The sequence below is a fragment of the Schistosoma haematobium genome, chromosome 2 (genome assembly GCF_000699445.3).
Source record: "Schistosoma haematobium chromosome 2, whole genome shotgun sequence".
Taxonomy (NCBI): Eukaryota; Metazoa; Platyhelminthes; class Trematoda; order Strigeidida; family Schistosomatidae; genus Schistosoma; species Schistosoma haematobium.
The window spans coordinates 20,605,605-20,628,284 of NC_067197.1; the positions used below are offsets into that span (position 1 = coordinate 20,605,605).

At 33.9% G+C, this 22,680-nt stretch overlaps 1 protein-coding gene across 2 annotated transcripts in view; it reads left to right on the forward strand.

Annotated features, from left to right (window-relative positions):
- Positions 1–1,172: 1,172 nt before the first annotated feature.
- Positions 1,173–22,680, forward strand: part of MS3_00006429 (uncharacterized protein) — a gene marked incomplete at its 5' end in the record, with an annotated part of 75,788 nt that continues 54,280 nt past the window's right edge. The window contains 2 exons of one of the 2 annotated variants that reach the window (XM_051214573.1): positions 1,173–12,170; positions 17,255–18,207. In XM_051214573.1, coding sequence (XP_051067759.1) covers positions 10,766–12,170; positions 17,255–18,207 — 2,358 coding nt within the window. The remainder of the gene's footprint in view (positions 12,171–17,254; positions 18,208–22,680) is intronic. The other variant, XM_012941354.3, reaches the window with a different exon arrangement.

Genomic DNA, 22,680 nt, shown 5'->3' on the forward strand with positions numbered 1-22,680 from the left:
TTATATGATTATGAATTATTGTATTAATATGATCATAAATACCGTAAGTAAAACTCAAGACTCACCTAGCTGAATGCGCTTGGTCACTCATCCCCGAGTGGGTACGTCGTGCTATGCATTCATTGCAAACATTAGCTAGCCCAGATCAGAAACTTCTCGACATATCGATAGCTTTCCAAATACGTATTCAAATCCCTTCATTTCTGACTTTTGGTTTGACTGAGGTGACACTCTTCAATGGTAAGGGCGTTGTCAAATTCCGAATACTTATTACATTTTTAGAACATTTCGTAATGTTTCTTCCGGTATTCAGGAATTTTCTGTACCTCATTCTTTATGATTGTTGGAAAGTTATTGGACCATATAATCGAAATAAGAGCGTAACTGGGCTGTGTGTACCTATAACTTTTGACCATGCTTCGTCACTTAACGGTTCGGTATTAACTGATCTTCTTGCTTTTTTACTACATACCTTGAAGGCTTGTATGCTTACCCTCAATGCATTTATAGGCTATTTATTCTGAGCATAGATCACATCATAAGCTCTGCGGTTGAATAACCAACTGTTTGATTACTAGTGCATAATGGTGGGAAAGTATATAGGCAGGAAGTATCTTCGGTTTCATGAGTGACTAATAAATTTACCAACCAAAGTCCTCGGTTTGAAACAGCACGTCTGAGATCAGGTACACATCATACTAGAGCAAGCTCCATCAGTCAAGCAGATATTACTATAGAATGTATGATGATGGACATCTCTCGATTAATTGCACCGTACCCATTTAAATACCTGAGTGTCGAGGAGCGGTTGCTGTTACTTCATTGCCGAATTTGCTTGAAAGTGAACTTGTTAACTAAGCGCATCGAACTACGATAGACGACGTTAACTGAAAATGTACTACCTTCGAAAGTGGGGTGATAGATACGACCTCACGGGCACAGCATACATAAAACTCGCGAACAAAAAAGTATACATGTGCGTTACTAACAGCGCACAAAACTTCCGCACCCTTTTTCGTCATCTTTTTCTATCGCTTCTTAGGCAAGTGTAAATCAGTAGTTGTGCAGAGACCTCAGAGTCAAGGTCTAATCACATTTCAATAACAGTCTTGAACAGTGCTCTAAAACCATTCACTAACACTTACGGTCTATAAATTTTTTTTAAACTGTAAGCCACGGTGTATAAAACTTCTAAAGAGGATGATCTGGCACGGTAAGCATGATAAAATTCGAAATATCACAACTGTTTCCCTGATGCCAGAAACAGATATGTTTATTAACCCGTGAACAGTGATCAGCTCCATTAAATAGAACTTAGATTTCAAAGAACTCATAGTCTGTTATTTCTCAAGAGCAAAGTTTGAGGCTTGAAGTTCGATCACTTTTAAAGGCGCTTTATTAAATATTTTCGAGGTCAAACACGAAATGGTGATTTTTGAGACGTAAGTTGTGATTTGCGTTGTCATTGGGAAGTCACTTTCCTCGGGAGTACCGTGGCTTGCGATTTCTACTGGCTAAGTGTGTAAAATGTGAGTGGTTCCTAAACATTTTCCGAAAGTCCATAAATCAATCATCGCACCAATTTTGGGAAAATATAGTCTTACGTCGTTGGTATTTCTGGGAGCTTGACGCTCTCTTTATGTCTTCCAAGACTAGATTCTTCGTTATTATCTTTTACCATTACTACAGAAAATTCCTCATGGCTGAAATAGTGACAACTTTAAGTTAACGTAAGGTATCATAGTTTTCACCCGAACGTTTCCCAGTACCTGTCTATATTTATACCATAGTTTTTTCGAAGGGCCATTTAACTTCTAGTGACCTCCTTGCATAGGAGTTATTGATCAGTGACTTGGACCTAGTAACCTGGGTTTTTAGGTCTTAACAAAGTTTTTAGTCAAAATCATGGGGCCAAATTATCTGTTGATTAGACTTTGGCGAGCTCTTTATTACCGAATCAAACAAATGAGTTTCAGAGATAATTTATGGATATCCTTTTCGACAAGACTAATTTGTGGACGAGCCAATCAGATCTATTTTAACAGGTTTTGAATCTTGGCGCAATATTAATTCATGCATTAGGCTAAATAGAGTTTTGGTATCATAGCTGATGTCAGTTCGTGTTGAAAAACTTAAATCCAATTCGTGACCCTAACGATCGACCGTAGACATTAATCTTAATCCCTCGCACTGGTTTATAAACCTGATTTGACCGTAGTATGTACGTGGATATTCTCAAGGTCTCTTTAGCGTCACTCAAAGGTCGTCCATAAATTATCGTCTCACCCTCGTTTCATTTGGTAGGTCGAATTAATATGTTATACGGCAGGTAAATTTGCTCAACATACGCTCGTAACACGTAGGTCAAAACCTTAATCATATGTGGTCCACATTATATTTACATGACCGTGCCACCTATCAGTATAGTCACGTAAGATAGTTTGAATATTGTATTTCCTGATGATCGTCAAGCAAGCATTGATTTTCCAAGTGGTATTCGTTGTGGCTCTATCTGCTAGTAAATTCAGATTACTTTTAAACGCAAACTCATACTATGTATCATTTTATTTATTTAAACACAGACATTTGTACAAGGAGGCACCAAATAGATATGCGCCACACAATAACAATGAGGCCAGTAGCAGTTATCACAGATTTGTGTGAGGGCTGTGATACCACCCGGGTGCCCAGACTGAAGCAGGTGGTTTTCCTAGGGGGGCATACCCCGAGCTTTCGACCTAAAGGTCTAATCCACAAGGCAGTAGAGCAACGTAGGGAGATGCAGTTTTATGGTAGCCGGTCACCAACAATAGGTTCATACACCTTTTGTTCCATCAGGATACTGGAGCCCATGTGCACCATTGGAATCAGGGTTTTCCAACTCCTCTAGGTGGACTCTCCGTATCCACCAACCCAGTTAAAGCATCTGACATTCGCTTTTCGTCCTCTCAATTTCATAAGCAACAGTAATTCTGCGAGAATGCAGTGAGTAGAACTTCCCTGGCAGTTGTCGTATGCACATGGCCATGTGAGAGGATTTCGAGATGGAGAGCTGACTCTCTCCACTCTCGTCCGTACTAGGGCATTTGGGGGCATATACGATGTACCAGGCCCCAGTACAATCACCTTAAAATTCTAGAAAACGTCTTAGCAATCAAAACTGCTATAGCGTTAAGTATGAAGGCTAAATGGATACTTGTTGACTGTATTCCTATCGACAGTCGATTATATGATGTCCGTTTCAGTGGTATAGTAAAAACTCGGAAACATAGGGATATATTTCATTGGCTACTCATCGGTTTTGCTTATGTTTGCATCAACTACAGCTTGGGCAAAGTAAAACGTTTGTTAGCTAGAAGCTTCATGATCTTCAAAAAGCCAGATGTTCAGATGTAGTAGTTTTGGCCGGCGGTTTTAACGCTGAAGTCAGTAAGCTAAGTCAAACTGAGAAACACTTAGTAGGTTCTTATGGCATCTCAGCCCAACGAACAGATAACTGTGTTTGCCCGTCTCAATTTTACTCAAAGTCGTTTATCCATTGGAATTACAGACCTTGGACATAGAGTAAAACACTGTTTAACCTGAAGAACCCACACATAGGCATAACAGTGGGTAGAAATAGGTAATTTCATCACGGCCATCGTTGAAGAGGCTCTATAGAAGACTTCCATTTCTAAAGTACATGCTTGGGCTGTAATCATACCATAGTAACAGTACGCGTTTCTGTGCGTCTTAATGGACATGAGAAAGTTACAGCAGGAAGACTCGTTAGATATCACTTTGGAAATGAAAAGCTCAAAGACATATTTAGGGGAAAATTAGCCAAGCACATAGTCGATCGTAGAGAAACGGTTTATTTTGAAGAAGCCTGGAGAGATACGGAATAAGCTGTAAATCCAATTGTAATATCAATCAGTAGCTAAAATTAAATGGTTAGGAAAAATCGGTGGATTTTGGTAGCTTCCACTGAATTTATAGAGGCTTGCAAATCCCAACAGGCTTAGAGAACGATGAAGGACAACGACAATTCCAACTCAAACTAATAAAATGTTTACCCGATGATCGTGAGCAGTAATGGGTAACTAAAGTGAGAGAAATGAAAAGGGAGCATCGATAGATAACACTGAACAACTCTGTCAACTGATCAAGCAGGTAGATGTTAATGAAACCGTCTTGGGGTAAAACGGAATCATTATTCACTTCCAATTTAGTAGATAGGTGTACAGAAATATTTAGAGAATAATTCAGTTGGCTTCCAGTTACAATTCAGTTACCTTCTATTCCTAATCAATCTGAATGGCAAATTGACACATTTTTAACTGTTAATGAGTTGATAATCTTAAACGAGGGAAATCACAAAGTCCCAATAGGCTAACTTCGGAGATGTTCAAGGATGATGGTCAAGTTCTAGTGGTGAAATTGTCTGAAGTGTCCGCTTAAGTATGGAAACTTGACATAGTCTCGTCTGATTGGTCTCGATCGGTGATCGCTTCAGTCCATAAGAGAGGACCAAATTCCTTTCGGTATAACCATTTTGAATGATAAAACTTCTAAAATATTGTCTTATTAATTATCATGGAGAACTAACCGGGGAAAACCAGGCTTCTGTAAGGTTTGGACGTAGATCTATGGACCGAATATTCACTTTTCATCAGGTATAAAACATAACCATACTGACGCCCAATTATTATGGTATTTATTCACCCTAAGATAGCATTTGAGTCTGTTGAACAAGAGGTCCTGTGGCGATGTTTTCCGTAGGAAGACGTACCAAAGAAGTATATCAACCTTGTAACAGACTTTACTCAGCTGTTGGTCGAGTTAGAGCTTATGGTGAACTGTTATCACGACCGTCAGTTTTCGGTAACGTTCGTCGGGGCTGCCCACTCTCCCTATTTTTGTCCTATTTTATCGTCGATATCCTCCTAGAAAATTTCTTCAACTAACTTTTCGTCCTTCCGAGAAACTCGCTTATCGATTTACAATACGCGGGTAAAATAGTCCTATTTTGTGTCGCTAATCGTCTTGAGTAATATAGTCAACGTATTTGGGATGAACTTCTATTCCTACCGAGTGTATAATTTACAGCCGTCATCTCTGTTCTATTTTGTGGCTTCGAAACAAGGTCCATGAAAGTAGAAGACTTGTGGATGCTCAAGGTTCCCTATCATGAGTATCCTAAAAGCATTTCTCGCGTTTTGTGGAATGATTGAGTGGTCAATTTCGAAGTTAGGTATGGGGTCCTTGACAAAGGTGAAAAGTTGGTCAATAGATTAGGGGATTTTCATCAATTAATGTGGTTAAGCATATGTTGCGTATCCTTGACCACCGTCTACTTCAATGAGCGGTACTTACTGACCCAAAAGTAGATTGGAAGAAAGCTGCGAAAAATCAAGTCAAGATATGCCATTAGTTCATAAAGTCATTGACTGTTGGTTTGATGCAAAGCTGTCTAGATGAGGTGTACACAATACTAGTGACCAGTGGTTGGAGACGTTAGGTGACATGTTTCAGGATCAGTCACGGTCTTAAATTCCGGTATTTCTTCATCCATACGTTCTCATCCAGTCTTTTCAAACAGTATGACCAATTTTATTTCTTACAATCATTGCTACTACATTATTTCCATCCTTTGTAATTTTTCTTTTTATCTTCATCTGGTCGTGCCGGTCAGATATGGCGATTTGGGCCTAGGCTTATATGTACTAGGTTCTTTGTTGATGATATTTTTCTGTTTATCAAATTTTTATAGCATCACAAGTCTTAGTTCAGATTTGACCATAACACAAGTCACACTTTTATTTTCTGTCAGATTTACTTGCGATTCTTCATCTAGACGTATCCTTCATTACTAATCTAGATTAGTTTATTAGTTGAGATTTGTTTTCAATAAACTGGCAGTCCTGTAAATACAAGCTGACTGTCTTTGAGGCCGAAAAGGATCTCACAAATCTTACTTCCGTTTATTTGACGAGTTTTGAACAGCTCCTTGGTACCACGAGCTGCATACGATAAAGATTACTAGTCGTTTAGGACATGAACTTGGATGTGGTTGTGGAGTTATTAGCTTATAGTTTAAGGAAATTAGTAGATCAATTATCTGTTCTAAGGACATCCAAACAATGCATATTACTTGACATTCGATGATCTTTTCGTTTCTAGTACCAACTCTCTCAAACTATGGTTAGATCTGAGAAATCATGCGAAATTCTATCGGGATAGTTCGTCTTTGTATAGTAAATTTTTAATTACTGACTGACCAGTGTTCTTCATTTTACAGACCGGTCGTCAATCAACTACTTCTACTTTGTAAACCTCTTCCTAGTGTCAAAAGCACTTGGTATGAAGACTTCGAATACAACATGTAAAATACGTGTTTAGGCTACTAAAGCTTTGTAAGACGGGTTGCTTGATAGTAAAGTAATTTCCACTAAAATCAAATACATTTTGATAGAACTTATCATTCCTCAGATAGCTATGTTGTACACGGGATCATTTTGCACATAGACCAAGTTTGCCATTTCGGTCTGGGCACCCGGGCAGTATCACAGCCCACTCACAAATCAAGTGACTTGTGTGGCGCATATGTATTTGGTGCCCCTTTGTATCAATATTTGTGTTCAAATAAATAAAATAAATAAATACCGCATCAATACCACTGGCACACACTGATATAAGTCTTTTTTATTCTACTGTACAATAATTGACATCGTTAATGGTACACTATCGTTCGACACTGACCACCAACTGATCAAATAAGATTTAGGTGGCGTATATATCGTGGGACCGCAAAGCAGTATCAGTAAATTCAATATGAAAAGTCTTCCATCAGGTGGTAGATCTCATTGTTCCTCACTATGTAATTGATTGGTCAAAAGGAAATGACGAAGTTCTACGTTGTTACTGACTGACTGACTGAAAGGAAATGACGATGTTGTACAGTCTTGAGTGATTTCACTGTTAATATGTAACAGTGAAACGGTAGTTCTATGCTCTCACTCTACCTGAGTTGTTTTTGTAAATAACTTTTAAAATGTAAATGGAATTCGCAGGGAAATATTTCTACAGTATACTCTTGCCTAACAAATTAGATTTATCACTGATGTCAAAAATATAACTGTTTTCGGCCTGAAATAGGCGTGATGATGTTCAAACGTCTGGGAGCGGGCGAATATGTGGCTAATGACTATAAAAAACTGAACAACATTCAACCTAGTCCTCTGCAGTTTGTCTCTTACGTTTTCCTTCATTTGTGTGGGGATGAAAGGCAACTTAACTGGTAACAGACTTGTATACTGATGGAGTAGCGGTGGCTTATTGGTTAAGACGTTCGAATTCCAGTCACTAAGTCCAAGGTTCGGGCCCATATCCACTTGCATCAGTCTGGGTAGTCGAGTATTATAATCAGTCCACGCTCTTATTATGTGACTCATACCTAAGTACCTCGTGAATAATTTGAAGTTAACTAAATGTTAACTGATAATTTTCACATCTTTTATGTTAGCTCTTGTAGTTAATAATAATAACTTGGTTCCAATGTTGTAAAATAATCGACATGTCATACCTTTTTAAATAATTCAGTCAATTTTCTAACCAAAATGTCGACCTCACCGCTAGAAAGAGTTGAGGATAGGTAATCTAAATCAGATTTATTATATAGTCTTAGTTTCTTGAATTCCCTTTAAAACGTCGCTTCGGTGGGAGGATAAATACCCACTGACCGTGACACATGATAATTTGGTCAAAATTTTAGAGGAATGAATAGAACAAACTGTCTTTTGAAATACTTGATTAAGTATTCCAGGCGTTTTTAAATATTGCTAGTAGACGTGTCATCAATTCTCATTGGAATTTGGTTTTTTGATGTTGGCGATTCAGTTCAACGGAAATAGGTCCTAACTGTTGTAGGGTGTAGCTATTACTTTGGACGCGGAGATACTTTCCAACTACCAGGTTTTCCACTCGTCATGTAGGTTTTTGTGAAGTTTTTCACATAAGAGAGTTGCCCAAACTTTGCATTCGAATCCTAATGGAATAAACTGACGAGCGTCAAAAATTTGTAATGGGTTTTTTTACAAAGTAAGTGATTTCTTTCAAGACATGCAGCTAAAGATATTTATATTTTACAATTGCTTGAAAACCAGCGTTGAATCTGGGTACGTCTAATATAATGAGCTCTCAATAGAAAAGGTAAAACTGATTTCTAATTGTGCCTGGGTCTCAGTCTTCTAAAGACTACATAGTTCTCACCCGTTACTTTTTATGTTGATTGAACCTAAATTAGTCGTAGATAGGAGAATGTTACCTAGGGATCCAGTCGGTGAATATTGTTTCGGTCCTGGCACTTGGTGAAGTGTGAAAACTAGTAAGATCCAATCCCAGTCCCACAGAATTCACGGGTGTAGGCGCCTAACACATAGTTGTGAGCTTGATAGTTGGGAAAAACTGTAATAATTCATTTGAGCACGTCGATAGATAAACCATACCTACCTCCTTCATTGATTCCATTATGGTACAAACGTTAGAAATGGTATGTTCATATAGCATTAAGTTATAACTTTAAAACTGAAACTATTTAAGTTTTTTATAAGACTAGTATTTTGGTGGATTGCAGTCACTTCTGTAAAGAACTAAGTGTAAATATATAATCACAGGTACGGTAGTCCTAATAGCACCTAGGAACTATATATACATAAAAAACTATCCCAATATTTTTTACAAGATTTAAGTCTAGAATACCTCTGGGTTGTAGCATCTATATCTCCAACTGAATAGTGAGACTGAATTGTCAATAAGGTTTTAATTACTGTCTGGTCGTCAAGCGTTTTTCCAGTCACTCGTAAGAGCTACATATCCATTTATAAATCATAGTCCTAGTTAAAAGTTAAGATTTTTCTACCGTTCGCTCACGGCAATGGAGTATTTCTGCCGGAATCTGTATTTGAATAGCCAAAAATAACAATATAGCCTTTTTAAGGATATCGGATATAACAGTTTTTCCTCTCCGATCATTGCTATTTTTCTTCTAGATATTCATTATTTTATTATACTCTTTAGTTCATTTTTTGATACCCAGAGTGGATTAAGTTTGTACTTTAAGTAATATTTAAGTTCATGAAGTACTGAGACCTAATAAAAAAATACTTACCTTGAAGTAGATATTCTATGGTATTACATTTGGTAGTATACACTTCAATGTAACTATTACTATCATGTGTAATAATGTAGTGAGTGTCTCAGCTTTCTGCAAGCAGTTTGGTCAGTTTTCTCAGTGAAAAGACGGTAATATTTCGTGAGCATTCTACTTTTATGATTAATTAAATCCTCTGAAACCAATTTTCTATATCTCCAACTGAAATATTGAATGTTATTTAGCTTTTTTTGGCTACATCGTTTAACACTTCATAATTGATAACAGTTTTAGTTTTCTTTCAGATAATTTAATAACGTTACTGTAGTTTCTGTTATGCGAAATGAACAAATGAATTTTAGGCATATTCCCCTATGTGTCTGGGTCTCAATTTGATTAAACAAGGTGAATACACTACGCTCTCTCTCTCTCCCTGGCACTTTTGATTAGTCATTTATATGCTTGTGAATATCATTTTTAAACGAAAGACAGACAATCAATATGTATACGCAGTCTCATACAGTGTGTTAGTAATGTCAATTATCATGTTATTTTAGTCTGAACTATGCTTACTAAGTATGCATATTCATTTTGAAGTGTATTTATGTGTTAAATAAAGCATTGGCAGAGTGGGGTTAGTAAACATAAGCTTGCAACTAATGTCCATTTTTTTCTCTCCCTTTTGATCCTTAATACTACCATAGATTCCATCCAATTGGTTATTATTATTATCACCATTAATGTTCTTGTTATGATTATAACAATGATGGTTATGTTCAACAGTACCATAGTTTTTTTCTCATATCAATAACTTATTTTGGTTGTCCAGATTTTTTTCCCTTTTGGGATTTAAGGGAGTGCTTACATTCATGAATTTCCATTTGTGGTTACTTTTGTGTTGAATACACATGTGTTTGCATATTAGGTGTCTATGTGTCCTCGTATGTTTGTAAAATTGTGCACTTCTATCACATATTTCGAATGGGAAATATTACTAGTCGTGTTAACACTGGCAGTTTACTTTTTTATCGTGTATGTATACAACTTTGTACTATGTATGTTGTGTGAATATGACCTATGGTCTGCCTCCATGTGTAGATAAATGCACAAATTCTTATTCTTTGACACAAATGTATTGTGTCAATCCGATTAATAATGATATGTTTGAATCTCTTCTTACTTGCATGGTCACACAGTTAACTGTATATACCTATGTGATTGATTCAACGGTTCGATTCCTGCTTAATGATTACGATAACAGTAATACCAGCGAAATAACCACTGGTTTTAATAATCTCAGTGATGTATCGGAATTATATTCATCGACGCTTCGTAAATGCCTGATGTCCTACCTAAAAGTTTACAAATTTTTCCTGGTTGATAGGATAGTTCAATTTTCTTAAATCTGTCATGTACAATATTTTAAGGACTCATCATATCACGTTTGCTCCTTATTATCTCCTTCAACATTATATTTTATGGAAATTATCTATGATACTGGTGGTTCTACTACCTAAGAATGTTGTACGTTATTTTATGTCATACAAAATGCCATAACCACTTTTCCTTTGTTTACATTTGCAACCATCACTACCAATACGATGTTCTTACTTAAGAACCCTTGAATCTACAAATATGACATCATTCAATTGTTTCAAAATTCATGATACAAACAATTTTATCGCACATACTACGAAAACAAATAATTCGGAAGGGAGCATATGCACTTCTGAAAATGCAAATATTACTAATAGTAAATGTAATCAATCAGTAGCTTCTGGAAATAATACAGTCATTTCAACAACAACTAACAGTTTACTAGATTCTAGAGATGTGAACCCCAAAATCACACTAAGTTATTCATCTTATTCACGTGGAAGTAATAATCTGCTACGGTGTAGACCACATTTTCGTCACTCCAGTTTATCATCTTCTGCATTTGGAACATGTATGCCAAGTAATAAACGTGATGGTCATTGCAATAGTAACAACAATAAGGAAAAAATCTCTACAACTCCATCTACGGGTGTACAGTTCAGCCGTAACTGCTTTAGATATTATCCTAATCGAATACGTAAACAATTGGAGTCTGCTGTGACAAAAACTGATCCATTGTTGTGTTTAGTAACATCTACTGATTGTACTGTACAATCAGGTCCTGAAATCATCTATACTACCAGTAGTTCCATGAACAATGGCAGTGGTCTAGTTCGTAGTCAATCAGATTCTACATGTTTATCATTAAAAGCGATAATAGGTAATGAAAATTATATTGATGCTGAAGTAGATCAAGAAATTGGAGCACAGACTAATATTGTTGGTTGTAGTAACAAACATGTAAATTATATATCAGATGACTCGGCACAAAGTTCTAATATCTCGTCTTGGGAAATGAACAACAGTGCTTCATTAGATGGGAGTAATTCCATTGATAAGTATAACTTAGAAATTAGTAATAAGTGTACATCATTGCTACCTTCGTTATTATTATCTTTATCGTCATCATTGTCAACGCAGATGAATTTCCGTAAGGTAAATATAACTGAAACTCAAGAGAAGTTGGGAATAAAAACAGAAGAAGGAAGAGATGACAGAAGTCAAGACGATGATATGTTAGCTAGTTTTATGCGAAATTCAACTGTCGGGTCTATACCAAACAGTGGATTTACATCGGAATTATCGAATTGCTGTGGTGCCTCGAATAAGTCATCAACATCAGCTGTTTCTCATCAACATCAAGGAACCAAACTAAAGTGTCGGACTACGCCTAATAACCTATCAACTCCAACAACTCCAAGTCGAAGTTATCAGTTAATATGTCGTAATGGAATACAAAGTTACTCTTTAGTAACAGAAAAACCTACGGGACACTCTACTTCCCCTGAAAATCTTGATTTCGTTGATCAAAATTCGGAAACTTCCATTTGTTTTCATAATACTCAATCATCTATCTGTTGTTCATCCAGCAACTGTAATCCAGATCATAACACATTGTGTAGCAATGGACAATTAACTTTTCCAGGTCACTTATTTAACCAACGTAAGCATATGCAACATATCTTTATTTTCAAATGAGTACTGCATATATCTCTTTTGCCCGCTCCGAGAGTACTTGCTATTTAATAGGATTTTCCTGCTTTCAATATGAGCTGACTTATTGTTATTATCTCTGCCTTAATGACATGAATATGAGTACAGTGCAAGGTGTTTCTTTGTAGGGCTGCTGGCGTGTTTTACTGGTAAGCACGACACATAGGCTTAATGCTAACTTTAATTTCTAGTTAGCCAGCTCTTAATAAACTGCATTATAATATGGAATCAAAGCTTGAAAACCATATTGGACTTTTTTGCAAACTTCGACGGCTAAATTAGATGACATCGTATTGGTTACCATTAAAGACGTTATCCATATTATTTCAATTTTCTTAATGTAACATTTGTATAAATATATTTTCTAAACTATTAAGTTATCACTTCCTCATGGGTTTAAATCAGTCTAAAATTATTTGTGTATAGAGAATATTCGCCAACCGTTCGTTATCATTACATGTTTAATGCTCTAGTTCATCGGCCTGATTTTCTGAACTGATTATACTTCTATATTCTTGTAAAAGGATTAAACGATTATCCATTACTCTCTAATCCTCAACACCCTGTTATGAAAAAGACTGACTTAATTTTACTGATAAATCACTTTTCTCTCAAAAGAACTAATATCACCAAACTGTAGTAACAGAAATAATCTCGACGTATTTTTTTGTCAAAATACCCTATTCTCCTCTTTTTTTCCCATCTTGCAATATCAATTTGATTTTTTTCTGAACCATTACTGTGTTATTGTTTTTTCGTCTTCTCTTCTTATACTTGTTTGACAGTTTTACGTTTTTGACAATTATATGATACTGAGTGGTTCAACAAAATTTCAATGGTGTGTTTTGAGGCATATCGAAATCTCTTCAAGATGTAAAAATAGTTATTATCACCCTCTAAAGAAAGACTTATAGTTAATAATCCGTTTTGTTGTATGTTAAGGTTTTTTCCAAAAGTATACTGTCTAGATCTGTTGTATTATCAAGCTCAAAATATTTCGGCCTTGAGATCGGCATATTACTATTAAGCCATATTTAATTTAATACAATGAATTGGTTATTGCTTAATGATGCTTACTTCGTTGGTTACTTAGTCGATGTGATTTTCAATCTAATGTTAGTATATTTCTGTAGAGAAATTCGTGGTATGTTTCATTCTCCTCAAAACTCAGCAGCAGACTTTGCTTACATTTTAATCTTTGGTGCTTCTCTTGGAACTCGAATCCCATCATACAGTTCATAAAGTCTTCATTTATTTTGAATTATGAAAGTTTTTTGCATATTATATATTATTACTAGAAATTGCTTCCGTTATAATCGTACTTTAATAAACTGGTAGGTGATTACTGCGAATGTATGCATATTCCTTTACGATACACTATAATTTTCTAATAGTGTTTATTTCCAAAAAAAGCCAGTTAAATAATGAATTTATTGATCAATGAGAACGACCACTCAGTTGTTATAATTTATTTACTGTGACTAATTTCACTGTAAATCAGATATTTATTTATTAGACGATTACATTTCGGTTGACCTCTTACTTAGTTTTTCCCGATGTACAAAAAAGGAAAATGATTGGTAATTCATCATTTTTGTTTGTTTGTTAGATTAAAATCAATTCCTGTAACACTTGCTTAATAACATTTCACTACTTAGATATTTTACTGAATAAATTATGTTGTAAATTTATGATTGAATGCTATCTATCATAATTTAGCCTAAAAGTAAAAATCAGTATGCCATATCAATAAATTTTTAGTATTCGAGTAACCTATAGAAATTTATTATTTGCATTATCTTTAGATTAAATGGTTAATTTTTTGCTTAGAACTTGCAAAATCTTAGATAACTCAGCAAATTCCTTAGTCCACCTACTTTATTTTGTTAGGATAGACTAAGTGAATAGGAAGTGGGAGGATTTAATAGAATTCTGATGATAGCTATGGATATTTTTGATAATTCCACAACCTATTCAATAAAGATTACTTTTGTCATGTCCTTATGCCCTGTGAATAAATCACGTGACTTATCGCCAATTAGAACACCGACTTACTAACCAGACCAATGACACTACTACGAGTAGTCCTGAGTCAACTCTGAGTTCGCATTGGTCCACCGAGATAGTAGCTTCTCGCTTAACCCAGCTGGTTCAGTCCAGAACACCAGTATCATCCTCCGCTATATGAATCGTGTATTTCAGACATACTTGGTTTATATACAAACAAACCATACCACATCATAACATAAAATAGAAAATAACAATTATGCAAGATCAGGTTGGAAAGTGGCTGTGATTGTGAGATACTGTAACTAATAAATTGGGAATAACTTAAGAATAGTAAATCGTATAATAGTAGACAATAGGTCAAACAGACGCTTGTAATCAGAAGAATATGAATATACATCTAATATAGTTACTTAATAGCTATACAATAAGAATATATGTAATAACAGTCTATGAATAGATCCTAGCCGTTAATATTCACTTATTCTTCATCTGGATATAACTTTAGTCCTCATATCATATGTAAATACCAGTAGGGCTCATATGTACGCCTACCATATTGTTTTTATTGTCTTCCCTACCTAATAGAAAGACAGGCTTATATCTAGCCGAAATGCATAGTTTTACTTAAGTAGATTTTGAACCTGTAACAAGATCGATATTATAAAATTGATCGCATTTTTAGTTAGGATACATCTATTTGTTTTTAATAAATTCAATTTGTTAATAGAATGCCTTTAAAATCATTCAATTTTCCTATCCGCATATACATTGATAGGAGTATATTTCCCACAAAAGTTTTGAAAACAGGTCGTCAAAAAATTTCATTCATTTGATACATTGATGATTCGGTTGTATTGAAGCGAACAATTCTATTCAGATATATGTTGCAAATATATCTTAACACAAATTAATAACTAGCTAACAGTTGATTGTCTAGATCCCTAGTACATCTTTGAACATAGTAATAACAGGTAAGTTTACTGGAAGCATGTTTTTTTCTACTCATTTAGAACGATGTTGTAGTGGTCAAAATAATTAAATTTTAACCAAATAGATCATGGTTCTGAATTTCGCTCTACCTATTTTGTACTGATAAACAAGTTACATTATTATTTTATTACTTAATTGTCAGGCATATAATTTCCTACTCAAATGGTATATTTTTTGGATTCTTATTTGATAATTTATTAATATGTAAAAAAACATCCTATCCACGTTAATCAAACTAATCTAAATACATTGATCTTAATTGATAATGAAAATGTTCTGAATTAAGGTTTTACGATTTAATTAACGAACTGTCAGTTGTTGAAATAAGAGCATGTGAGGTATTATGTACCATCTTAGTAGCTGACTTAATAATCAGATACAAATATATCTAATCAGCTTTCAAGCAGTTTGTTTTGTGTAACGAAAAGTAGTTGTCCAGAATGACCTTGGTGGAACAGTTCGAAAACGTGATACAATGATTTAACATCTAGTAATTTAACAATTAAACCATTAATTCAAAACGCTACTCAGCTATATATATTAATTACCTTTAATCGCTTGTTAACAAAGTCCACTTTTTCAAATAATCAGGCTAACTATATACACTCTTTTTCCCTGTTGTTTGTTTATTCGACATGCCACTCAATAATACAGTCACGGTGACAGTAATGTTTCAAACAGTTTACTGTGCATGATCAGTATAAGGATTTTCGTGTGACTTTGATATTTGAGTTTAGTGATGGCGAATTTTCTTGGATATTTATTATAGGGATCGTATTATTCTTATTACATATAGTGAGTAAAAATATAGTACACCGTCTCTCTTTACTTACCCAATCGATATTTGTATGTTTTACTTGCTACTATCGGATTAACGGTTAGAGTATGGACTACATATTATTAACTCCTTTAAAAATTGCTTATCTCATCGGTGTTGGATCCTAGTGCTGTATTTTTAGGTTACATCTGTGACGTGATGTCCTGATTGGTCTTTTATTTTTATCCGCATACTTGATGACACCGTTTTTACTTGTTATTAATGAATTAGTAAGTTTTAAGAACTGCTAACAATTCTTTTCACAGCTTTCAGTATACCCTATTTGTATGATAGTGCTGCAAATGCAATCTACTTTACATACAAGTTAGAAAATATATCAGGGAGAAACAATTATACTGAGTTGCAAAATGAAATAAAAACAAGATATTGTCTCGACAGTAAATGATGTCAAAACCTCATTATTTGCCGATATATTTGTTAGCTTTGAATCATTTTATAAATTTCTACTAAAAATGTTGAATCAAGTAATAAAACACAAGAGACCCTGATTGTTCGTTAAGTACTATTTGAAATAATTGCCACAAATAAAAATGTGAATTCTAAACCTCTTCATGATGAATGATATCATGTCTTTGTATGCTCAATATTAACGTCGTTATGCATCATACCTGTAATAATTAGCTTGGGGTGCGTAACATAATTACCAACTATCTCAGTAGATGAAGACGTGTGACCTCAAACTATATACATTGTTACCTAGCACTTCATGAGTAACATCCACATTATTTGCTCAGTGGTTCCATCATGTATTAAGAATACTTCAAATGTTCTCGTGGGTAAATATTTGCATGATATGAATATATTCTATTTTCAATAATACGAAACTTATGGCTCCTCAGTATACTTAGATGATATGATGTAAAATGACAAGAGTCAAATGTCTATTCTATAACTACACAACTAAATTTAAATTCATTAGTTCACTCAGATGTGATTACACTGTAAGACAAATTTGAACTTCCACTTAATGCATTTAACATGTCTTTACATTTGTGTAGTTTTTAGTCCTCATTGTTTTTCTTTTAAGTTATTATGTCAGTGTTATTTTGAAATGTAATAGTCTAAACCAATGTTTTATTACATCACAGGTTCTGTTGTTTCAACTTTTTCAGTTCTAATGTTGCCAAAAATACTTCGTATTATGATTTAAATTTTCTATTTGCAACTTACATGCTTTATTTTTTCTTAATGTTTAGATCAATTTGGTGCTATAACACCTGATTATTTGACCAAATCTTATAAAATTACAAATCATTCTGATTTAGAAATATCTCAGTCTTCTGTTGACGCACACATTCAACCAATTCTTCAGTATTATGCTGGGCCTCAAAATACTACTCCTGCTAATTTATATTCCATAATTTCTACATCTAAAGAGTGTTCTTCGCACCCTATTCCATTGGTTGAAATTTCCACGTCAAATGTTATCAATGCTTCTCACTCTAGTCAATGTCGTCCTATCTATTCTAATTCACTTGATATTCTTAACAACAGTAATACTTATCCTAAAACACTTGGATTGCATCCGGAACCTATTAATCTATTTTCTCAAGTTAGTCAATTATCAACAGGTTCAACAACAACCACTACCACAACAACTTCGAATAACACAACAGAAAAACCAACTGCACCATTGCCATCTCGTAAGCAAAGACCATTATCCCCTTTATCAACTACTTCCATCACTGGAGTTATAAATACGAATACTATTACCACTATGCAGCAAAACCATACAAATATAAGTTCAGTTGATCATCATCATCACCGACAACAACAGGCGTATACTCCTAAATTACTACATAACAGTACTATAGCAGCTGTTAATACTAATATCCAGTCACGTACTCCATCTAAATCACAGGGTACATTACACTATCAACAAATTAACCCGTATCAAAATGCACCTAAATTAGTCAGTGGATGGCCATTATCTTCAAGTGCTGGGAATCGTCCTCTACTGACTAATAATAACACCAAACTTGATTCTCATCAAACAATTGCTAATTCAGATCAGTTTATTACTGGAACTAGCGGCGATAGAATTATAAACTATTATAATAACAATAGTAACTACATTCATAACGCTGGTATTTCTAGTACCACTATTACTAACAATAATACGAATAATAACATTGGCTTTATGAATAATGTAAGTTTGTTTAATTTCCTGTATATCTTTTCTCATTTGTTTTTATATGTGGTATTCTACGGACTTAATTTCTGATTTAAGTCCCCAAGTTGCGATGTAGCTAAATAATATCGTCCATTGTTATGTTGAATGTTGCTTACAGATTACCATACAAATTCTTACATACGATGTCTGAGTGGAGCTCATATTTCGGCGAAAATTTAAAAATTACGAAGCTAAATAAATGTTTCTTCTGTTTCAAAAGTTATTGTTGTCTTTATTACTAGAATACACAGTAGTTACGAAATTTCGCTGTCAATTATTGATTGTCATGGGACATTTGTTTACTATTCTTGTTTTAATGAGAAATCATTACACAGTCTTATTATTAGTGTACAAAAAGCTTGTTACTGCTGTTTTTCTATTCGGAAGCGTATGTTTTTTAAAAACAAAAATACATTTTCTACATAACACGTGACGAACAGACGATAATAATCAAACACTAGTATAAATCAATACTGTTCAGATCATCTATCGTTCATGAAACATAGATATTTCAGATTAAGGAGTACCTTATGGTAATGATGGACATATCAAATGAATTAAGTACAATACAAAGAACGATTTAAAAATAGGTTAACAACAGAGAATTTGTATTCCTTTCAACAACTTAGTCGTGTGCATTCACAGCCAAATCTGAATGTTCTAAAACAGAAAGCTCAATACATCTCTGAGTAGTATCTTTAAAATCCTCCTCATTATTATTACTATTCAGGTGCATTAAAGTTTTTCTAGGTTGTTTAGCTATACTATCATTTAGTATTATTGCTGTATCTGTATTATTAGTAGAGTTATTGTTCCTTAATCTTCTAAGAGTTCATTATCTTTGAGAATATTTAGAAAACTGTTATATTTAAATAATCAATTTTGAAGAAAAGTCTCAAATTTAATAGCCTATCTTTCTACTCTAATCGTGATTTAAGTGTTTAGGACTAGTTATTTCAAGTCATCCGCATTATATATTTATGAATTTTAAGGATGATTTTACACTCACTGACTTATCTACCATCAATTTCTTCATACTTCTATTTCAAAGAAATGGTGAGATTTTGAAAACATCAAACATTTATTATTTAAGTCAAATAAACATATTTATGTATGCCTCAAATAAAATGTGTTTGATTTCACATTAATGTTGTAGTCTTAATATCAATTTTAGAGTAGGCCGATTTCAAACAAAGTTTGAAATCGTTTTTTTGATATAAATTGCATTAAACTAATAATAATAGTGACGTTTTATGATGTGTTTCTTGAAGATTTCTTATCATCTTTCAGATGAAACATTTCTACAGGTGATCAACAAATAAAATGTTTTCATGATATTACAATTCATTTGTTTAGGGTATTTAATATTGCACAATTGTTTAGGTATAATGTATTAATTAGATATCACAAGGATGACGCTAATAATAACATTTTCACCAATAAATACGTTTAAAAATTTGTAAAAGTTCTCAAATGAAAATCTATGTTACATTTCAATTAAAATGATCATACTGTTTAATAACAGGAAAAAAATACGCAAAAGATGAAAAAATCCTTAGTGGAATAAAGAAAAGCATGAACAAAAACATGTGACTAGGAGATATAGAAATATTAAAATGTTAACAGTTTAAAACAACGCTAAGAATGAGTACACTTCAGTCATTTGGTCATATGCAACGTAGAAGCTAGCACATATGTGCATTGATTTAAGTTGCCAAACCACATTAGCATAGTCGGATACTCGAGTGGAATAATTAATAACAGTATTAATGGTAGTAGTAGCGTTACGACATAGAAGATATAATTAGACAAGAAAATACGAGATCATGGAAAGTTTTTATAGAGTGGACGCACCTACGCTATCGCCAGCGATTCTAACCCTTGTTACTTAGGGGTTCTAACCATTGGTTGCTAAGATCTCGTGGACGCCAACCAGGTAATCTGCATCTAACTAAGTCCTTCAGTGTAGTTATCAGTGCCTTCATGGGTTGATGTCACATCTTGGTTTGGTCGCCCCCAGCTTCCTTCCCGACTAGTACATCAGGTAATATTGAGAGTAGATGTAGTCAGTGGTTAATTATACTTAACATGTGTCCTAACCACCCGAGTCGATAACGATTCACCATCTCATGGATTGATTTGCATTATTACCTGGTGCTCTGTGTCTAACCTCAACATGACTTACTCTGTCGTCCTAGTATACATCAGGAATTCTTTGAAGGCATCAATGGTCGAATACTTGTAACCTACGAATATCCGATTTTTTGCGGCTGTTTGTACCCATAAAGTAAGGTAGAGTGAATTGCTGCTCAATAAGCCCGTCTTTTGGTTGGCAGGTCGTCTTGCCTACGCCATCAGTAATGGAGGTTGGCAAATCCAGGTGAGCTTTCTCAATACGTGCACAAAATTCGTCAGGTGTTTGGTCGTGCTATCAATTTCGAATAATATTACATTAGTCTTACATGCGTTGGTTTTTAAGCTCTTGAAGACTTTAAAAAGAAAGTTCAAACTGTAAACAATCAGGTTACTTCTAAATTGATTTATTTTTGTCTGTTTACACTAAAAATCCTCTTTCTATTATATCATATACATTTAACATCGTACATCTCATTTTCGTAGTTTGAATTACGTAAACCATGTCACAACTGATTTAATCAATCCACGACTTATTTTGGTCCACTTTGTATGTTAGATTTCAGTATTTTTCGAACTCTCAATCGAATCAACACTAACGAACTACATATATTTAAGACCTTGTAACCGAATCACATTATTAACCTTTAATAAATATATCTTACATAGTTATCAACGTCAGCTGATAGCTATGTAGTATTCTCTAGCTTCTAAAGGTGTAAACGTCTTAAATTTGTCTTTCTAAGCGTTCTTGTGTAAATACAAAGCTGCGATTAGATTATCTGAAAACATTGAGTCAATTTCTGTCACGTCAATTATCCAGTTCAGTTATTTTCTATCACATATATTTGAGGATGGTTTAAAGAGATTAGTTCGGCTCGCAAATAGTTTTCCTGTTAGTTGGTCATCACATATGATAATTTGTTATCTATCCTAATTTATTTTTATGTACTTTTTGTACCTACTTTTCGTCAATTATCAAAGTTTGTACGTACACCAGTGTATATATGTCCCTGCTTGTGTTACTACTGTCTTTTTTGACAGTTATTTGAATGTTAAAAACGATTATTACTACTATTATTAACATTGTTGCTGTTATTATTATTATTATTATTATTATTATTATTATTATTATTATTATTATTATTATTATTATGTGGATATTGACGTGTACAGAGTGAATAGATAGAAATTTTGAAGAATAAGTTTAATAGACTGGAAAGTTAACCTATAATCAAATCTTAATGTTATCTTATCGGAGCAAATAGCTCACTGACTTTTACCTGGCTGTACGACTGGATTATAAGTTCAGCATATCCATATATACACTCGTATGTAAATTCCCACTTAGCATTCATTCTTACTTAGTAGAGGAATATTCCAATTCACAGAATAATGTATCTTAAACTATGTCGGTTCAGTATTATCAACGGGTTTGAAGATAACAATAATTTGGATGACATCCAATGGCTGATTATGTTGTGGGTTAATGTTAACTTATAATATAAACCACTCCAAAAGTGTAGAATGACTAGATTTGTTGGCATTTATTTAGTTAATATAATGTATAGTCTTTAACTTAGTAATACATACTACAGAAATGTTATAGATGTTATACACTTCCACTGACATCTGAGCAAAATGTAATAAAATTTTTGTCCGCCTAGTTATTAATCAAATATTAACATATATTTTCATATGGTAGAGGGAATTGATATAATCTATGTTATAGTTATACGTGATAATAACTGAGTTGCCAAGTTTATATTTGTTGCAGTATATATCTTTTCTATTATGCATGCAACATCCAGTTTTGGAACTCTTTTTACAAGTTTTGTATGATTGTAAAAAAAGAGCATACTTGTTGATTTTACTTACTGTTCAGCCTTTGTAAATAAGAATTTACTTACTAATGTTCTTCTTATATTAAAAACGCAATTTTTCATGTATTTCATATCATACCTGTACAGAAATTCTGTATCTCATCATGACACATTCTATATATTTTAATTTCGTGATTTCATGTGAATTCATGCGTATCTCTTTCATCTAATGCGAAGTACCAGTTTTGGCATTTACTCGATATGGTAGAAATTTTCCCACTCCATGTTTTGTTACATACCACCACGTGATTGTAATGATTATATTAGCAATTTATACTATCATTCCACCAGTCAGCATAAAGGAAGCAATTTTTTTCACTATAATTTTAATTTAGTGACAAGTTTGTTATTACAGTCATAGAAATATATGCCTTATCTCTTCATATTCCTGTATCTCTGTAAGAAAATAAGTATTGAAGGGAAACAATCGTAT